The sequence below is a fragment of the Malus sylvestris genome, chromosome 13 (assembly GCF_916048215.2).
Source record: "Malus sylvestris chromosome 13, drMalSylv7.2, whole genome shotgun sequence".
NCBI lineage: Eukaryota > Viridiplantae > Streptophyta > Magnoliopsida > Rosales > Rosaceae > Malus > Malus sylvestris.
The window spans coordinates 16498374-16519317 of NC_062272.1; the positions used below are offsets into that span (position 1 = coordinate 16498374).

The 20944-nt window shown below is 39.2% G+C and overlaps 1 protein-coding gene across 1 annotated transcript; it reads right to left on the reverse strand.

Moving 5' to 3' along the window:
• Positions 1 to 14301: 14301 nt before the first annotated feature.
• Positions 14302 to 18549, reverse strand: LOC126596560 (homocysteine S-methyltransferase 3-like). The gene is made up of 7 exons (XM_050263185.1): positions 18260 to 18549; positions 16611 to 16667; positions 16296 to 16486; positions 15976 to 16105; positions 15572 to 15775; positions 15407 to 15478; positions 14302 to 14677 (listed from the first exon to the last, which is right to left on the reverse strand). The coding sequence occupies exons 1-7, from the start codon at positions 18434 to 18436 to the stop codon at positions 14507 to 14509; spliced, it is 1002 nt and encodes a 333-aa protein (XP_050119142.1). The 5' UTR covers positions 18437 to 18549; the 3' UTR covers positions 14302 to 14506.
• Between the last annotated feature and the right edge of the window lie 2395 nt (positions 18550 to 20944).

A 20944-nucleotide genomic window follows, 5' to 3' on the forward strand; every position in this document is an offset into this window, starting at 1 on the left:
GGTGGTGGGATTTGCTCTATTTGGTGTTTGCACTTTGCACCGACTGTCAACTAACTTAACTGAAATGTTTCAATTGCTTCCTTTTCCGTTGGGATCAAACTCTGAATCGCACTAGATTCCGTCATAGTTGTTTTGTAGGGTTTCCTGTTGAGCCCAGCTATGTGAGCCCAAGCCCAATACTTCTTCTCTTGTAGTTGACCCGTACCTGCACCACCTTCGGGTCCATATAGTTAGGGTTACCTTTATGAGGAATATATATATGTAATAATGAGAGATGTGGAAACTTATGAATGATTGAATGAACTCTGTCTCTCTTTCCCTCAATTTCTCTCTTCCCCTTTTTCTCTTAATTTTTGCACTTTCTCTGTTTTCCCCTTTTTAATCATCTGAATCCAATTGGGCATACCAACTGGTATCAGAGCTCGTCGATTTGATGGGCAAGAACACACATTCCACCACCCTCGATCAAGATGCCATAGCTGCGGCAGCCGATGTTCTCAAGAACACCTGCGTACACAAGTCAACGACTTGGGTGAATCCATTTCCGCCCTGGAAACGCAGCAAACACACCTCCAACAATCTATTGATGCCTTGACCACCTCCAACACAACTTTTCAAAATAATATGACTTCCCAGTTTGCAGTGTTCCAATGCCTCCTCCTTGACGAACTCAGACTCCTTAAATCGAGTGTCCTACCCCTCCCCAAACAACCACCCACACCGTCACCCACCACACAGCCACCCCCTCTTCAACACCCATTCACCTTTCAATCCCCGCCCTTTTAACCCCAACGCATCACCTTCATTTCACTCCCTTTTTATGCCTCCCAGTACTCAATCATTATCAAGTCTCGGCCTTTCCCACCCACATTCCTCAAACCTAGCCCCCCTCCCCACCTATTCCACCACGCGACCCAACCCAGTTACCACTACCACACCAAGCTAACCCAACCCTACCCACCCTTCCTACGCATCATCATCACTCTTCTCCCTCCCACACACCCTCTTCTTTTTTGACCCATCCACAATCTTCTCATATCCTTCCTTGTACAACCCCCCACGCCCCCCCCCAACTCCCTACTTCACCCATATTAACAAACCCACCTCTCAAGAACCCTCATTCCCATTTTAAAGCTATAAAAATGGAATTGCCACGATTTAATGGCGAAGATCCCTACGGCTGGCTAGCCATGGCAGAACGTTACCTTGACTACTATGAGGTACCACCCCATCCATGGGTACTCGTGAGGGGCTGATGCCTCCATTTGGATGCAAGGTTTTGAGTAACGGTATGCGCTAGAAAATCGGAGCTTTTTTGTGGAGATGTTTCTCCAACGATTCGAAGGCGATGATAGTGCCAACATCAAATCTCAACTCACACATATCCAGCAAAAGACCTTCGTTGAGGATTATTTGGAAAATTTCACAAGACTTTCTTGTTGGGTCACGAATTGGACAGAGAACCAATTGAAACATGTGTTCTTAGGCGGCTTGAAAAAGGACATCCGCCATGACGTCCTCGCTCTTGAACCAGAATCATTACATCAAGCTCAGAAGTTGGCCAGAATTTTTGAAACAAAGCTCCAAGCCAAACGTTCTGTCCATTCCATTTTTCCCTGCCATTACCCATCCCCTACCACCACTCCTCATTCATCCATCACCACTCCAACACCAACAACCACCACAAGGCAATCACCTCTGCCTATCGGGCCCCTCAAGCGTTTAACACCAACTGAGGTGCAGGAAAAATGACACAAGAATGAATGTTTTAGCTGCCAAGAGCAATACAGCCCCACCCATAAATGCAAAGCCCCACTGCTTGTCGTACTTGACCCTACACTGCAGGAGGAAGATTCCCAAGAATTCCATGATTGCCATGAGGAGACTACGGTTGTTGAAGAACCTTCTTGTCACATGCTTGAGCTTTTCACAATTCCTGGCATAAATATAAGCAGACTAATGCAGTTGAAAGGGTCCATCTCTTCCAAACCAGTCATTGTCCTCATTGATTCCAGAGCAGCATGTAATGTTCTCAATCCTCGTATTGCCATACAATTGGACTTACCTGTGCACGAAATTAAACCTGTGAAATTCATCACAGCATTACATGACCGCTACTCCTCCAAATGAGCAACGGGTGTGACTCTCAAGATCCAAGATTACACATTACACAATTCGTTCCTCTTGCTAACTATACCTGGGTGCGACCTCATTTTGGGGGCAGAATGGTTAGAATCATTGGGATTCATTGGATGGGATTTTATACCCTCCAAGGATTGACACCCTCAACGTCCCTATTCCCTACATGTTACAACGTCGATACCTTATTGGACCACCTATACTCCCTCTTAGCCTCCATTCTCACCCCAAATACCACACTTACCCTACCCATTGACACTCACCCAGCCATTATATCTTTCATCCACCAATACAAACACCTCTTTGATCCCCTAGTTGGCCTTCCCCTCGAGAGATCAGTAGACCACACCATACCACTTCTTCCAAATACAAACCCTATAAAAGTCCGCCCATATTGATATCCCCACTTCTAAAAGGCTGAAATTGACAAACAAGTGCAGGAATTCTTAACTTCGGGTGTCGTTCACCCAAGTTCAAGCCATTTTTCTTCCCCGGTCCTCCTTGTTAAGAAGAAAGATGAGACATGGCGTTTATGTATTGATTATCGTGCCTTAAACGCAGTCACTATCAAAGACCGTTTTCCTATACCAGTGGTGGATGAACTCTTGGACGAGTTGAATAGCGCAATCATCTTCTCCAAACTGAACCTGAGATCGGATACCACCAAATCCGAATGAGTACCGAGTACATCCCTAAGACAGCGTTCCGCACCTACGACAGACACTATGAATTCACGATAATGGCCTTTGGCTTATCAAATGCGCCTGCAACATTTCAATCTTTGATGAATTCTATTTTCCGTCCATACTTACAGAAATTTGTCTTAGTCTTTTTTGATGATTTACTTGTTTATAGTCCTTCATTAGCTACTCACCTCTCCCATTTGGAGACCATTTTCGAAACTCTGTCTCACCACAGCTTGAACGTTAAATTAAGCAAGTGCTCATTTGGCCAAGAACAAGTTGACTATCGGGGACATACGATATCGGGCAAGGGAGTGGCTCTTGATGCATCCAAAATAAAGGCCATCGTGGACTAGCCGCAACCGACATCACTAAAAGGCCTTAGAGGGTTCCTCGGATTAACAAGCTACTATCGTAAATTTGTCAAGCACTACGACATACTTGCCAAGCCCCTCACCAATATGTTGAAACAGGGCAGATTCTCATGGTCCCCTAACTCTATCCAGGCCTTCAAAGCATTGAAACATGTATTAGCATCAACACCGGTGCTTGCCCTCCCAAATTTTTCGAAGCAATTTGTCGTCGAAACTGATGCATCAGGCAGCGGTATTGGGACCGTATTAAGCTAAGAGGGTCACCCAATTGCTTACCTAAGCAAAGCACTTTCAGAACGAACTATGGGTTTCTCTACATATGACAAGGAGATGCTAGCAATTGTCTTCGCAGTGCAACATTGGTGTCGGTACCTATTGGGCCAGCATTTCCGCATCCTCACTAACCATCAACCTATCAAACATTTTATGGAGCAATGGATTACAACCCCATAACAACAAAAATGGTTGGTGAAATTGTTGGGATACAACTATTCTTTCGAATATAGACCGGGTACACAAAACAGTGTTCCAGATGCTCTCTTCCGAAAACATGAACTTCTGCTTTTAATGGGCCTCTCAACACCCATATTCGACTGTATTCCACTTTTACAACGGTCCTATACTCATGATCCAGAGGTGTAAAAGGCTTAGAACCTTTTAGCTCAAGATCCAAACACTTCAATCAAGGGTTTCTCTCTCATCAATAATGTACTGCACTACAAACAAAGGGTCTTTGTTCCACTCACATCCCCATGGAGGCCTAAACTATTAGAAAAATTCCATGCTTCTCTCCAAGGGGGACACTCGGGTTTCTTGCGAACTTACAAGCGACTCTCCAGGAATTTTTTGTGGCCAGGAATTTGGAAAGAAACAAAACAATTTATGGTTGAATGCACTGAATGTCAGCGCCAAAATATCAAGAACATACATCCTCCCGAGTTGTTACAGCCCCTACCCATTCTCGCTGGCATTTGGCAGGACATAGTTATGGATTTCATCGAAGCACTTCCCCATCTAACAGCTACACCGTCATCCTCGTGGTCGTCAATCGTCTTTCAAAATATGGCCACTTTGTTCCTCTTAAACACCCATACTCAGTTACCTCTGTCGTTGATACTTTCATAAAGGAAATTTTTCGACTACACGGACTACCCAAATCAATTGTGTCTGATTGAGACCCGATTTTCATCAGCAACTTTGGGCACGAATTTTTTAAACTTCAAGGCAGCAAACTTTGCCTAAGTTCAGCCTACCACCCTCAAACAGATGGCCAAACGGAAGTCCTTAACCGCACTTTAGAACATTATCTTTGATGCTTTTCCTCTGACAAACCCTCTAAATGGTCTTCCCTCCTTCCTTGGGTCGAATGGTGGTATAATTCAAGCTTTCAATCTGCCATCAAAATGTGTCCTTATCAGGCGGTTTACGGAGTAGAACCACCAACAATCCACATGTATATGTGACACGCCCCGACCCTAATATTCCCCGAATACCAGGATAGACATGTGCTGGCCCGAAACCCGAGGGTGACGAAAGCCATTAATTGATACAAAAGCTAAGAATAAGAAGTAAATAAGGGTTATGAATTTAAATACAATGAGTTAATAATTTAGGAACGTATTCAGAGCATATAACTAACTAGAGCTCTAAAAGAATTAATATAAAATTGAATAAATAAAAGGATGTGGGTCCTACACCGAGATGACTCGAATATGCCAATGCGAAAGAGTTGACGTCGAGATTGTATGCCTCGATTCTAAATCCTAAAAGGGGGCGCAAAACAACCTTTCGCTAGGGATTATTTCTCCCGGCCTAACTGCCAACACCAGATCCTCGCCCCAGGTGACATACTGTTCACTAGGTACACACACATAGTTACGCCTCTCAAAAATAACCACTTCATAGTATAAAGTCATCCATGTTTATACTATAAAGAGGGGTTTCGAAAACATGTTCTAGCATCCTATCATTATCCATCAGATAGTTTACCAGTTCATGGTTTTTATAGAAAATACGATATATTAAAATATAGCTCAATATATGCCAACAATTAATTTCTTACAAATAACGGGATGATAATCAACATTTCAGTAAACATGCTTAACATAAAATCAGTTCATAAACTCGTAAGGCATGCATTTCATTTATGCAAATAAACTATAAAATTATGTAATTTTAGAAAGGGTCCACTCATAGTACTTAGCCGCCAAAAACTGCGCCACTAGCAAAGACGGAAACATCACAATAATTTCCCCTAAGCACATAAATAGCACATTTAGTCAAACTCTACTCAAACGATTTAATTTGGGAAAATAGACATCAGAAACGGATTCAGGATGTCGAAATTAGCCTAGGAAAGGTCTCGAACGAAAACTAAAAGTCAACCCGAAAGTCAAAGTCAACGGGTCAGTCAATGGGTTTTGAACTTGGATCCGGATTAGGGCTTAGGTCCAAAACCCCAAGGGTTTAGAGATTGGGTTTAAAGCCCTTATCAGAAAATGGCCCAAGGGGCTTTATTTGATTTAAAACAATTTAATTAAAAGAAAATGGGTTTTGGGTTGGGATAGGTTTAGGGTTGTCTGGGCTTGGGCCCAAACCCACACATACACACACACTGCCCGAAGGCCTTATTGCAAAGAGGGTTGGGCTTTAAGCTCTTTAACTGAAACTGGTCTTAAAAGCCCTTTGAGACTTAAGAACAAATAAAAATAAAATGGAATGGGTTGGGTTTTTTGGCTAACTCACCACAGGCCTAAGGCCCGAGACCTGTAGGGACGGCCTGAAAGGCCTGGTGTCGACGAAACCAAACGGAGAAGAAAACCGAAGCTTCTACAGCTCCGATCAACTGCAAACGTTCACCTTAGACCTCGATCTAAGTATCAAATTGAAGAGTGAGATGAGGGGAAGAGATTTATACCTTCTATTATCCGTGAAACAGCCGGAGGTGAACGGAAAGCTCCTTGACACCCACGGTTTCGCCTGAAATGGGTTTGGTACACCAAAGCCGATTTCGTACTAAAACCTTGGTAAATATAATGGAATCACTTCAATAATCACCTCCAAACATAAACCCATGAAGAATATAAGGAAATACGAGGCTTACCTAATCGAAAAACGAAGAACTCTCGTCGGAGAGTTTTCTGGGTTCGCCGAGTCGCACGACGACGGGGGAGAGAGAGAGAGGCGGCATGAAGGAGATGATGATGGTGATGTCTTCCTCACAAGTGGTGTAGCTCTGTGTGTGTGTGTGTGTGTGTGTGTGTGTGTGTGTGTGTTGTGTTCACGGTGCAAGAAAGGGAGAGGGATTAGAGTTTCGAGAGAGAAAGAAGGGAGAGTGAGTGCAGAGACAAAGAGAGAGAAAGGAAATGGGTCACAGGGTAGGGGAGAGAGAGAAAAAAAATGTGAGGTTTGTTAGGGTGTTGCCACGTGGCAGCTCAATCGGGTAAAGGAATATGGACTAAATTGATAATTTCATAAATATTTTAGGGAACAACAAAATTATACATATAATTAGGGTTTTAGGTGTTACAATATGCCTGGTTCGACAGCGGTACAAGCTGTCGATACGGCTCTGCAAGATCGGGACAAATTGATCCGCCTACTGCGCACAAATCTACAACTTGCTCACAATAGAATGCACCAGGTGTATGACAACAAGAGAACCGAGAGAGAATTCCAAGTTAGAGATTGGGTCTACCTTAAGCTTCATCCATATCGACAATAATCAGTGGCTACAAGATCAAACAACAAGCTGGCACCCAAGTTCTATGGACCTTTCCAAGTAACTCAGCGCATTGGTTCCATAGCATATCGCCTCTTTTTGCCTGCAGACTCCAAAATCCACCCAGTATTTCATGTGTCACTCCTCAAACGAAAGCTTAGAAATGCTTCTCCACCACTGTCTGTTTTGCCTCCGCTCGACTCCACCGGGGCACTTCAATGGCTACCAGAAACAATTTTAGACAAGGGCATGTTCAAGGTTAAAAACAAAGCTCTAACAAAATGGCTATTAAGTGGGCTAGCCTACCAACTGAAGACGCCACTTGGGAGATCGCTAATGACATCTTGGCCCGTTACCCAGATTTCAAGGCTTGAAGACAGGCTTGTTCTTACGGGGGAGGAGTTATTGAGCCCAGCTATGTAAGCCCAATACTTCTTCTTTTGTAGTTGACTCGTACCTGTACCACCTTTGGGTCCATATAGTTAGGGTTACCTCTATGAGGAATATATATATGTAATAATGAAAGCTGTGGAAACTTATGAATGATTGAATGAACTCTATCTCTCTTTCCCTCAATTTCTCTCTTTCCCTTTTTTCTCTTAATTTCTACACTTTCTCTGTCAAGTTTCCCCTTTTTAACCATCTGGATCCAATTGGGCATACCATTTCCCCCTGTGTTTCAGTTAATGGGAGATTTCTTTTTTTTTTCCTTAATATTAATGATTATTTCTTAAAATTAAGAGAAAATATTACTCTTTTGAAGTCCTTTAATAAAAAAAATAATGAACACACATTCTGTTTTCACCTCTTTTATATTATTGTTTAATTTTGTATGTTGTTTTATTTCACTTATTCAATTTAATGGCTAAAAATAAAAATAGTTGTGAAGATTAGTTCCCAAAACTGAACTTATACTGGTAAATTCAACCATTGTAAAGTTGAGATCTTAGTATGTAGGAATTTAAGTTGCAAAAAGGTTCTTTCCTTCGACGATATTGAAGTTGCATAACATTAATGTTTTGTTAAGTACAATAACACAAGATATTATTAGGCTGTTATGCAAGTGCAATTCTCTGAACTGACTAGTTTAAAGTCGAGAAGAGATAAATTGTTGGTTTTGTGATTTTTTCTTTTAGCAACAAAGGTAAAATCTTTTATTACCAACACAACTATTGCACAACAATGGCCTAAACCAATTACACAAAGCGAAAGGGTACCAACCAAACGTAACAACAAACGTTTAAGCAAGATATTAGGCCCAAAAATAGAAGCAAACCAAAAGAAAACCCTACCCTTCTACTATTACCGCAACTGCAACACCTCACAAACAGCACGAACCATCGACCCAACGAACGCCAGAAATTGAACCAAACAACGCCTCAAAGATGGAAGGAAGGAAGACTCCATCATCCAGCAAAGAATCCTTTTCCGATCGTAACCACCAAGTAGAAGAAATCAAAGAAACCAGTGAGATATCCACAATCAACACTGCCAACAATGATAGGCTGAAAGAAGGTGGTAGTGCCAACACCTAAGCCAGTGTGAACACCAAAACTCTACACACATTCCCGATGGACCCCAAAAAATCGCGGTCAAAAGTGATTGCATACCAAATGGCAGAGGATGGATGAGGGATGTGAAGATGGAGAGAGAACATGGGATAGAGAAAAGAAAAGAGTTGATATGAAGAAGATAGTTGAGCAGGATCAACGGCTTGTGGTGTGGAAAGTGTTAGGAATGTCGGTACTACAAGATAGAAAATGCACAAGGTAAAGTAGAAAATGGACACCAAGAATTTATGTGGTTCGGCAATTTATGCCTACGTCCACGAAACAAGGATCAATCTTCACTATATGAAAATGATGAGTACAACAAGAGTAGTCTTACCAAGCCAAAGACAAGGCTTGATGAATACAAGAAAGTATGACACACACTTTCTATCACTCTAAACTTCACTCACAATGTGTAGTGGAACACTCTCACTCTCACTCTCACTCTTGGAGTGGAACTCTAGCTTTGGACTTGATCTTTTGCTACTCACACTTAGTTCTTAATTGGTTACTTCACTACAACATCACACCCATATTTATAGGTGAGGGTTTGGCATTCTACTAGTTTCTAGTGTATTCTTCAAACCTCTAGCATAGATAATTTTAGACTAGCCACAAAATTGTAGCTTCTAGATCTTTCCATTTGCAACCAAGGAAGCTAGTACTCTCTAGCTTCTTCCATCAACTTAATAACATGTTAGAATTGTCTAGCATGCTCCAACCACCTCACTTGCTTACTAGAATAATTTAGAACATTCATCATGGGCTAGACCATATACCAACAATCTCCCCCTCCAGTCCATGAGGGAGGAATTCTGATCATGACTCCAAGTTACCTGGAGTCCATCCCAACAGCCTTCATGCAGAATTCCAACTTTGATGTTATGACTACCTTTGTCAACATGTCTGAAGAATTATTATCGGTATGAATCTTCTTCAGCTGTAGCAACTTGTTCTCGATAGCATCTCTAATCCAGTGATAACAAATATCAATGTGCTTAGTGCGTGAATGATATGTAGTGTTCTTGCTTAAATCCAGAGTACTCTAACTATCACAATAAACGCCATAATCACTTTGCTTCAAACCCAACTCTTGGAGAAACCACTTCAGCCATAACAACTCCTTGCATGCTTCTGTAGCGGCTATGTATTCAGCCTCGGTTGTGGACAAAGCTACACACTTTTGCAACTTGGATTGCCAAGACATGGCTCCCCCTACAAAAGTAAACAATTACCCAGACGTAGATTTTCTACAATCCAGGTCACCTCCCATGTCAGCATCTGTAAATCCTTCCAAGATTGGTTTGGAACCGCCAAAGCACAAGCACATCTTAGAAGTCCCCTTCAAATATCTGAGAATCCACTTAACAGCTTCCCAATGGTCTTTCCCTAGATTAGAGAGAAACCTGCTCACCACGCCTACTGCATGAGCAATATCTGGCCGTGTGCACACCATTGTATACATGATACTTCCTACCGCTGAAGAGTAGGGAACAACTGTCATTTTCTCTTTTTTCTCTTTGCTCAACTTGATATGATTGGCTAAAGGTGAGCTTACCGATTTGGCTGCTTTCATGTTGAACCTTTCAAGCACCCATTCAACATACTTTTCTTGTGACGGCCACAACTTCTTGGATTTTCTGTCACGAATTATCTCCATGCCCAAAATCTGCTTGGTTGGCCCTAAGTCTTTCATGTCAAAGGACTTAGATAACTCTTCTTTGAGCTTTTTAATCATAGAAGCATCTTGAACGACAATCAACATGTCATCAACATAAAGCAATAAAATGATGAATTTACCTCTAGAAAATTGTTTGATATAGACACAAGAGTCAGCATGAGTTCTCTTGTACCCATTACTCACCATGAATGAGTTGAACTTTTTATTCCACTGTCTCGGAGCCTGCTTAAGACCATATAAGCTTTTCTTGAGCTTGCACACCAAAGTTTCTTTACCTTTGACTTCAAAGCCTTTGGGTTGCTCCATATATATCTCCTCTTCTAAGTTGTCGTGGAGAAATGCAATTTTAACGTCTAACTGCTCGAGCTCAACATCCATGCTTGCTTCCATACCAAGGATAACTCGAATGGAAGTCATCTTCACCACCGGTGAGAAAATCTCATTAAAGTCAACTCCTTTCTTTTGACCAAAACCTTTGACAACCAAACGAGCCTTGTACCTTGTCATGTTGTCGTCCCTTTTCAATTTGAACACCCACTTGTTTTTCAATGTTTTTCTGCACTTTGGAACCTTCACCAGCTCATAGGTATCATTCTTTAATAAAGACTTCATTGCCTTCATCTATTTATCACTGTCGTTATAAGCTCTGGCCTCCTCATAAGTTTCGGGCTCTCTATAATTAGTCAACATGATATACTCTGATGAAGAATACTTGGTAGACGGTCTTCGACTTCTTGTGGATCTTCTGACCTGATCTTCATTCTCTTGTGGGGCTGGAGGCTCCCCCTGATTGGGTTCTCCTTGAATCTGCTCTTCTTGACTAGGCTCCCCTTGATCAGCAATCTCATGGTCTGGCACATCTTGATCAGGCTCCCATTGATCAGCATTATCTGGTTCTGTAGGTACTTCATTAGCAGCTGTTTTAGGGATGTCATCGTGACTTTCTTCATCTGAAGCTAATGGATCAACTCCTCTAACTGCATCATCTGGTTGTGCCTCTTTATCCGAATCCCCAATTGTTTGATCTTCATAAAAGACTACGTCTCTACTTTGGATAAACTTCTTCTGGTATGGGTCTCATAATCTGTAACCAAAATTTTCACCGTCATAACCAAGAAAGATACATGGTGTAGCTTTGTAGTCTAACTTCGATCTCTGATCTTTGGGCACATGCACAAATGCTTTGCAACCAAACACCTTCATATGAGAGTAAGACACATCATTACCAGTCCATACTCTCTCTGGAACATCATGACCTAATGGTACTGATGGAGATCGGTTGATTAAATAGCATGTTGTCTTACAGCTTCACCCTAGAACTGCTTAGATAACTTTGCAGTCCTTAGCATACACCTGACTTTCTCCATGATGGTTCGGTTCATTCTTTAAGCAACACCGTTATGTTGTGGAGTTCCAGGAACTGTCTTCTTCTGACGTATGCCATGTTTCACACAATACTCTCTAAACTGGTTAGATGTGTACTCGCCGCCGTTGTCACTACGAAGGCACTTGAGAGGTTTCCCAATTTCCCTATCCACCATGGCATGGAACTCTTGGAATGTCTGAAACACCTGGTCTTTGGATTTCAACAAATACACCCAGACTCTTCGTGAAGCGTCATCAATATAAGTAACAAAATATTTATTTCTTTCAAGTGATTCGACTTCCATGGGACCACACACATCTGAATAAACAAGATCTAACAAATTTCCTTTCTTTGTAGATGGAACAGAAAAACTAATTCTTCTTTGTTTTCGGAATAAACAATGCTCACAAGAGTTTAACGACGTACATTTGGCAAAGGGAATGTGAGACTTCTTTGCCAAAACTTGTAGGCTTTTCTCGCTCATATGGCCTAGCCTCTTATGCCACAAGTCTATAGATGAGTCCTCCACAACATTCAACTCACCTTTCAAAACCTTGGCATTTGACCGGTACAACGTACAACAAAGTCGTGTTCTTGCTACCACCATTAAGCCTTTAATAAGCTTCAATTTTCCTTCGCCAATATGGTGATAATATCCTTGTCGATCAAGGGTACCGATGGATATCAGATTGAGATGTATATCAGGAATATGTCTCACATCTTTCAAAATCAACTGGCAACCGAGATTAGTTCTTAGGCAAATATCACCAATTCCAAGAATTTTGGAATAGCTTTCATTCCCCATCTTCACTTTGCCAAAGTCACCTTCTTTGTATGTACTAAAGAACTCCCGTTTGGACGTAGCATGGAAGGAAGCTCCATTGTCAAAGATCCATTTAATGTCTTTGTCAGAGTTGCGCATATGCAGAAATTCACCAGCAAACAATATTTCTGGTACATCACCACATATGACAGCGGTGGTATTGCCAATATCATCTTTCTTCTGATTGTTTCCTTCCCTTTGCTCTCTCCTCCAAACTCAACAATTTTTCTTCATATGGCCTTCTTTGCCACAATGGTGGCATGTACCCCTGAACCTTGACTTGGATCGGCTAGGACTCTTACCATGACCTCTAGGCCCTCTGCTCTTGCTTCTTCTGTGGTTCTCTATGACAAATAGTTGGCTACTATCTACACCGGAAGTCTTTCTCCTTGTTTCGTCATTGAGCATGTTATTTTTAACATTATCAAGAGCAAGAACACCATTAGAAGCAGAGTTACTTACACTCACCACAAAGGTCTCCCAACTGTCTGGTAAGGATCCAAGTAGCAATAGCGTTTGCAGCTCGTCCTCAATCGTCATTTTCATAGTAGCCAACTGGTTGATGATATTTTGGAAATTGTTTAAGTGTTCTACTACACTTATACCATCCTTGTACTTCACATTGATGAGCTCTTTGATCAAGAAGGCTTTCTTGGCTGGGGTCTTCTTCTCGAACAAGGACTCAAGCTTCGTCCAAAACTCGCGGGCATTGGTTTCATTAGACACATGGTGAAAAACACTATCGTCGACCCATTGTCTAATTATGCTAATAGCCTTGCGATTCATCTTCTTCCACTCAACATCGGACATGGTCTCGGGCTTAGCGGCATCTCCTTCAATTGGCTCATGCAGATCCTTGCAATAGAGAATGTCCTTCATCCTTGGCTTCCATGTTACCCAATTAGAGTTGGTGAGTTTGATCATAGTGCCACTTCCTTCCATCTCGTAGTACGAGCCAACCTGGCTCTGATACCACTTGTTAGGAATGTCGGTATTACAAGATAGAGAATGCACAAGGTAAAGTAGAAAATGGACACCAAGAATTTATGTGGTTCGGCAATTTATGCCTACATCCACGAAACAAGGATCAATCTTCACTATATGAAAATGATGAGTACAACAAGAGTAGTCTTACCAAGCCAAAGACAAAGCTTGATGGATACAAGAAAATATGACACACACTTTCTATCACTCTAAACTTCACTCACAATGTGTAGTGGAACACTCTCACTCTCACTCTTGGAGTGGAACTCTAGCTTTGGACTTGATCCTTTGCTACTCACACTTGGTTTTTAATTGGTTACTTCACTACAACATCACACCCATATTTATAGGTGAGGGTTTGGCATTCTACTAGTTTCTAGTATATTCTTCAAACCTCTAGCATAGATAATTCTAGACTAGCCACAAAATTGTAGCTTCTAGATCTTTCAATTTGCAACCAGCTTCTTCCATCAACTTAATAACATGCTAGAATTGTCTAGTATCCTCCAGCCATCTCACTTGATTACTAGAATAATCTAGAACATTCATCATGGGCTGGACCATATACCAACAGAAAGACCATGCGGGAAAGACAGTAATAGAAAGAAAGGAAGGAAAAAAAACAAAAAGAAGTGACTACCACCGACCCTGGCCAGTGCAAGGCCGCCGGCTGAACGGAAAGCCGGAAGAAGGAAGGAACAACCTCACACAAGCAGTGGGAAAAGCTCTCAGAGAGAGAGGACTCTCACCAACACGGGAGAGACACTTATGATTTGCATTGGATCCATGATAGAGAAACTTAGTTGTAATATCTGCATATTACATTTCTGTATCTCTTATTACGATCTCTTGTATCATTCTTTTCAAGATTTCCTTGTTCCTTAGACTAAAACAGTTACTAACCACAACAGACGCCGGTATAAGATAATTTCCAGAACATGTAAGAATGCGACTGAGTACGGACCCAAAACCTCAGAGACTGCCAGAAAATTCTACCCTTGAAATTAATAAACACAGTTATTTGGAAAAACCTCACCATAACAAGCACTGTTATTCACTTATTCTGGAACAGACTCGCCATGGTGATATTTTTACTACTTCCTCGGAGTTACAAAACAAGCAAAGAAAAATGATACAAAGGTTTTTATTCTTAGAATATTTACACACCAGTTTCTGAGAACTCGGTTAAGCATCATCGTTAACGGTAGAAGAAGACTTGTTGGAGAGAGTTTTAGATATGGCTCTGATGGTATTTGGAGTAGTCCTGCAGCAGCCTCCAAATAGAGAAGCCCCAGCCTCACACCACTTGTCTATGGCTATGTCTGCAAACTCTTCATTAACCACACCAGTCGATTTCTGCAATCGAAAAGTTCCATTCAAAAATTTTCAACACCGCTTTAGACATCAACATGGATTAATTTAGCATCAAGATTTCATAACTTTTAACAAACGTTTGCTCCGTTGATGTTTTTAGGTGCCAGTAGATGTTGTAAAAGGTAGGGTACGTAATGTTCTATTGTCCGACATGCTCATGTTCCTAGATTGTAACTTGGGCCACGTCTTCAAGCATCAAATTCAGTTTGACAACATAAGTATTTTCCACATAACACAACTCTAGATTGATGCTTATTGACTAATTTATGACATATGCATGCTAATTAATTTAATAGAAATTATACCATTAATTTGAAAGAAAAGAAAAACATATTTTATTTGGGAGGGATAACGAGTATGGATTAACAGTTTAAGATCTAAGGTTTCATATTTTGAAAATCATGTGTTTCTCTTTCATAATGTTCTATTGTCAGACTTATATTGTCAAACAAGTGATTATGTTGAAAGATTATAATTTGGACTATGCGTTCAAGCAAGAATTAACATGACTCATGTTGCAGATTCACAATCTAGCAGCATAAGTATTTTTTGTGAATAGTAACCTCATATGGTCGTATTGATGCCTACGTGACATATATATGGTCATCTACTTGATGCAATACCATTTGAAAGCAAAGCAAAGAAATTTTATTTTAGGAGGGTTAGTGTCAGAAAATGGGAAGTAACAACATATATAGAAGGGAAACTCACCACCCACTGCTTGGTCTGACCATCATAAGTCTCACCGCTGTTAGGGTATATCACTATTGGTTTGTTTGTAACCTGCCAAGTAGATAGGTAAGGAACATTATATAAGATGGTTTTATGGGCTAATTAAGTATTTTTAATTACTCATAACTTGATCGAAGATTATACATTCCGAATAGATGAAACCAGTCCGTAGATAAATCTAGGAGGTGTGCAGTTGATTCCAACAGCAACAACGTTCTTGCATGAATCTGCAATGGAGGCACATTCTAACATGGAATCCCCGCTGACCACATTGATTCCATCCTTCGAAGAGAAGGAAAACCAGGCTGGAATTTCTATTCCTTCTTCATCAAGAAGCTCAGCATATGCCTGCATCACATTTAAGCAAGGAATATTTAGCCAAAATCCAGACTGGAACTGCTGATACCAACAGATCCACATACATATAGCGGACAAATTGCAAATGAGAGTGCAATGGGGCATGATGCCTAAAGAATATGAGTTTATTCAATGAATTGTAACTAAATAAAAGTAATTTGTCCGGTTGCCTCAAGAGAAATATCAGTTACCTTTGCTTCTATCTTATTTGGAATCGTCTCAAATGCGATCAGATCAGCACCAGAATTGGCCAGAATCTGTACCCTTTCCCTGTGGAAATCCTTCAATGTTTCTACAGTTATCGCATCTCCATAGTTCCCACTGCAAAGGAAAACAGAATAATCAAGCCAAAGAAAATGAACCTAAAATCAAGATCATTAATGCTCATATAAACAACGTACATGAAGAAACTGTAGGCAGAGTTTTAATTATTTACCATTGATCAGAAAGTTATCAAGTCACCTTAGTAATTTATTTGTGACAATGAGTGGAAAATGAGTTCACTAGTTACCTATATTCGGAACCATCAGCCAAGTAAGCGCCATAGCTGCCGATAGATGCTGCAACTAGAACTGGACGTCTTGATTGAAACTTATCATAGTAAATTTCTCGCGCCTCAATTGCAATTTCAACACTTTTCCTAAGCAAATCTTTGGCTTCTTCCTTAGAGAAACCTTTGGCCTCAAAACCCTGAATGGTGGCCTGTATCAAACATAAATTATAACTCCTCAAACTTTAATTTATTTAAAAAAAACTAAAAAAAAAAAAAAACACAACCTATATACGTTGAGATCACGTGGTGGGAAGGATGAACAAAATTAAATACCTGATAAGATGCGGTTAGTATGATGTTTGCACCGGCATCAAGGTAGTCCAAGTGTACCTATATTTTTTTCCCAACCAAGTTAAAAGAGGAAAACAAACAATTGAGGTTATGTTTTAATCTTTCTTCTTTGTTGTATTTAGCAAGTGTATAAGTTTAAAACATGACGCAGTAATGATATGAGACTGTGTCCAAAGTATGACACGAGTCCTAAAACTTACGCAATTACATGACGAGGGATATAGAAACAGAAGAGTGTTGGAACTTATTAAAGGTAAGTTTTAGTCCACGAGAAGTATGATGACAAAACCATGATGCTAGAACACGAGAATAAGTTTTGGTGCATAATCAATAAACTAAGGTGTAATGACACAAACTCAAGTTTTGGTCTAAAAACTAAAAATTAAGGTATAATACCAGAATAAGAACCTAATTAATTAAAGGACGAAGAGCTGTTCTAAAATTTCCCATACCAGAATAAGAACCTAATTAATTAAAGTATGACGATCTGTTTTAAAAATTCTCGCCTAGGTGATGCTAAACGGATGATCATCATTCCGATTAACTTTTAAGTGTTAGAAAATTAAAAAATGATGTCTAAAACTCCTTAGACCCTCTCCAAATGAGATATCAAATATACCAAATATGATTAAAAGATATTTAGGTGTTCTCCAATTGATATACCATATATGATGTGGCATGTGAGTCATTTGACTCATTGCTTTCCAGCTACTTTCTTTTTTTTTTTTTACAGCAAACAAAGGAGTCAAATATATTTAATTGAATTTTTTAATACATGGGTCTCATTAACAACCAATAGAATAAAAACTACAATTAATTTTTGACACATTCATTGGAAAATAAGATAATTTAGCACTTGTATTCAATTTGCTACATCAGTCATCAAATAAAATTTTGACATATTATATTTGACATATTATAAAAATAATAAAATATGTTGACATAATTTAACCGTAATCGCATAAATAGAAAAGAATGAGAAAGACATGGTAAAAGGAGGGCAGACAATCTGCCTCCTTCCTTATGCACCAATGTTTTTTTTATTCATTGTTGTGCAGGCGCCCTGAAAATCACGGCGTGAGTTCATCAGAAGATGAGCCCAAATGTTTTGTGGTTCGCCACGTTACTGTCAGAAGCTGACGTGGTTCACTTACTAAATATCTATTTTATTATTTTTAAGCATCAAGAAATTACTCTAACTTATCCAAAAAAAAGTCGTTCTGCATTCAGAAGACCAAAATATGCTCTTGCTCTTAGTAAATAACAAAGGGCTTGATCAAACACACATCACCAACAATACATAGTTCATTTTATTTATGCTCCCAAAAATATGTACACACAAAAAATAAGCAAAGACAAAGAATTTTGCATATATAAAATGAATATTGACCATTTTCTTCTCATTTCTTTCAATTGTTTCTTTTATGTATTAATTAAACTATGAAAAAAATTTCCCCCTCTTATTTTTCGCATGCACTACAATTTACATGTTTAATTTAAATTGAATAAATCAAAGAAAATCGTCAAAACAAAACAAAAAAGGGAATCGAAAGTCTTTAAAGGAAAATATAAAAGAAAAAGATAACAATTAAGCGTAACCGATCGAATAACAGATGAAGTACCGTACGTACCCGTCTAACAAGGTGAGGTGAAGTGATAAGGCATTTGGCGCTCCAAAGAGGGTCGTTGAGATCAGCTCCATGCCGTTCAAGCTCCGTAGCAAAACCGCCGTCGAGGACAGCATAGCCACCACATTTTTCTAGGAAATCAGACAGGAACGACGACGTTTCCTTGCTTCCTAAACCCATAGTGCTATAGGTGTGCTGTAGTTGTATGGGGTAGCAGAAGGTCTCCGCGTATTTTCTGTTTTTGTAACCGAAGCGGCTTCTTGAATAATGGATGTGGCCACCTTCCTGAAGTTGAAGCATTGTGTAGAGGGAAGACAATGATGTGGATTTACAATTATACCCCTTCACGTTGCTTAAAAACATTTTTTGTGTATAAACTTTTTTTTTTTATATTCGTTCTAATCTTTACATTGTTTTATTTTAGGGAACTTTAACGAAAAGCACCCGATACTGTTCACTTTAACGAAAAACCACATTTTTACACTAAAAAGTCAATCCTGGTACTATTCACTTTACCCTTTATTTTGTCCTTATCATTAAAACTCAAAGTTTTCAAGCCATTTTCATTAGTTTTCCTTTTATTTTATTGGGTATATAACTTTACAACCGTGACTCTCTGGTATTCCAATAATAAAGGAACAATGTTCAAGTGTAGCGTGATAGAAACTAAAGGCTAGAGTAGAAAATGGAGAATATGGGAGGTGAGTGGATTGCCTTACTTAAAACAATAAAATTTACAAAATTAGAATGAGATCATGTATAATTATCAAATTGGTAACAAAATACCAATGAAAAAAATAGAGTTTTTTTTTTTTGTTAAACTGTTCCAACTGTGTATTTGAGCCAAAATCGATTACGAAGGATTTAAGTTGCATTTTGATGGCAATATATGTTTTGTTAGACTTATTTTCCAACGGCGGATTTGAGCCAAACCAATTTTCAATGATTTAAGTCGCATTCTAATAACAATATGTTATTTTAGATCTATGCTGAGAGACTAACAAGGTGTAATCAACAAATGTACAAATTCACGCTTTACATGAATCAAGCAAAGAACATATTGTAATATATTTTTTTTTTATATAACGATATATTTACATTAAAAATAATAAAATGTATAATTAAATCCAAACATAATCCAATTAACACACTAATTAATCAACTCTAACGTACATTGTGATATTCTTCATTTTTGGTACACCTTACATTGTGATATTTCCCCCTAAATAAGGAATAGGCACTATATGGCCAAATGCGTACGGGGTTACTAAAGGACAACCCAAAAACTATGCAAGTTATCATTTGTTCTTATCACCAACTCATCAAAGTCACATTTCGTGTTGAAATTTCTTACTAAAATATGAATAAAGCACGCACTACCGCCACGTATGTGATTCCTGTCTGAAATTTATACCAAACAAATATCTAATGTGCAAGTAATTGTGTTTCTATTGGAGCGCACGAAAGTTGTGATCTTATGTATGAATGTGATTGAACTGAACAAGTTTTCTAGGCTCTAGGCCATTCGATACTTCACATTTCTCAAATATTTCTTCTCCCTTGATAATCATTCCAACTTTTACTTTTTAATTTTAATTTTCTAGTTTTGGTTTTTATTTAGACAAAAAACCAAAACTTATTTGTTTAGCAAGTGGTCCTTATTACAGTAATGGAAAGATATTGAGTTCTTACATAATCGCATGGATTCGAATCTCATCGGTGACTAATCTAACCTCTAATCTAACAAAATTTATCGTTTGACACCAAAAAAAAAAAAAAAAAAAAAAAAAAACTTATTTGTTCACTGTTTTCCGTTTAAACTTGCTTGATAACGTTTACATTCTTTTGAAAAAAAAAAATTAAAATCAAGATGCATGTCGGTTTGATAACCATGGGTTTTAGTCTTTGGTTTATGGTTTGTGATTTTTTAGATTTTAGTTTTCACTTTATGATATGAGAGAACAATGAGTAAAAACAAAATCTGAAAACAAATTCAAATACCTTTTGATTTTGGTTTTAGTTTTTAGTGTTGTGGCCTATTTTATCTGACAATATTAAAGAGGGCTGGCGGCAAGGGAAGAGAGAAAAAAGAGATGTGTTTATAGAATTGTAGGGGAATGTGTATTGTTATCTCTCCTATATTGTGTCTTTATTTATAGTAGTAAAGGGAGAGAAGATATTCCTTCTTCCCCAAGTAATACAAGCTGTAATAGGAAATGATAATTAGAATCAAATCTAATCTAAGATTTACACAATCACACTTAAACTAGGAATGTTTACAACACTCCCACTTGAGTGTGTAAATACTCAAGGTAGATTTAGCATCATCCAGAAGTTGAGGAAGTCGACTCATCGGCACTGATTCAAAGAAACAACGTTTATTCTCCATAAGGTAGGAACTTGCATAAGTAGTAAGTCTCACTAAAAAAACCCTAAAGCTATGGTAAAAACCCGAGGAGGGACAAAATCCATAGTCTAAGGAAAAATGCGTGAGAAATGCAAAAGTCAAATAAACGTCTACGGGACGTCATCAAAGATATGACCAGCCCAAGGTGGGTGCCTCGTTAAAACCCAGTTAGGTAGCAAAAACCCAGTGGGAAAATACTCCTAATTGTGGGGAAAAATAGTACATTAAGATCAAGCAAGTATCTACAGGATACTCCCCCTGAGTTTGACATAATTCCAAAG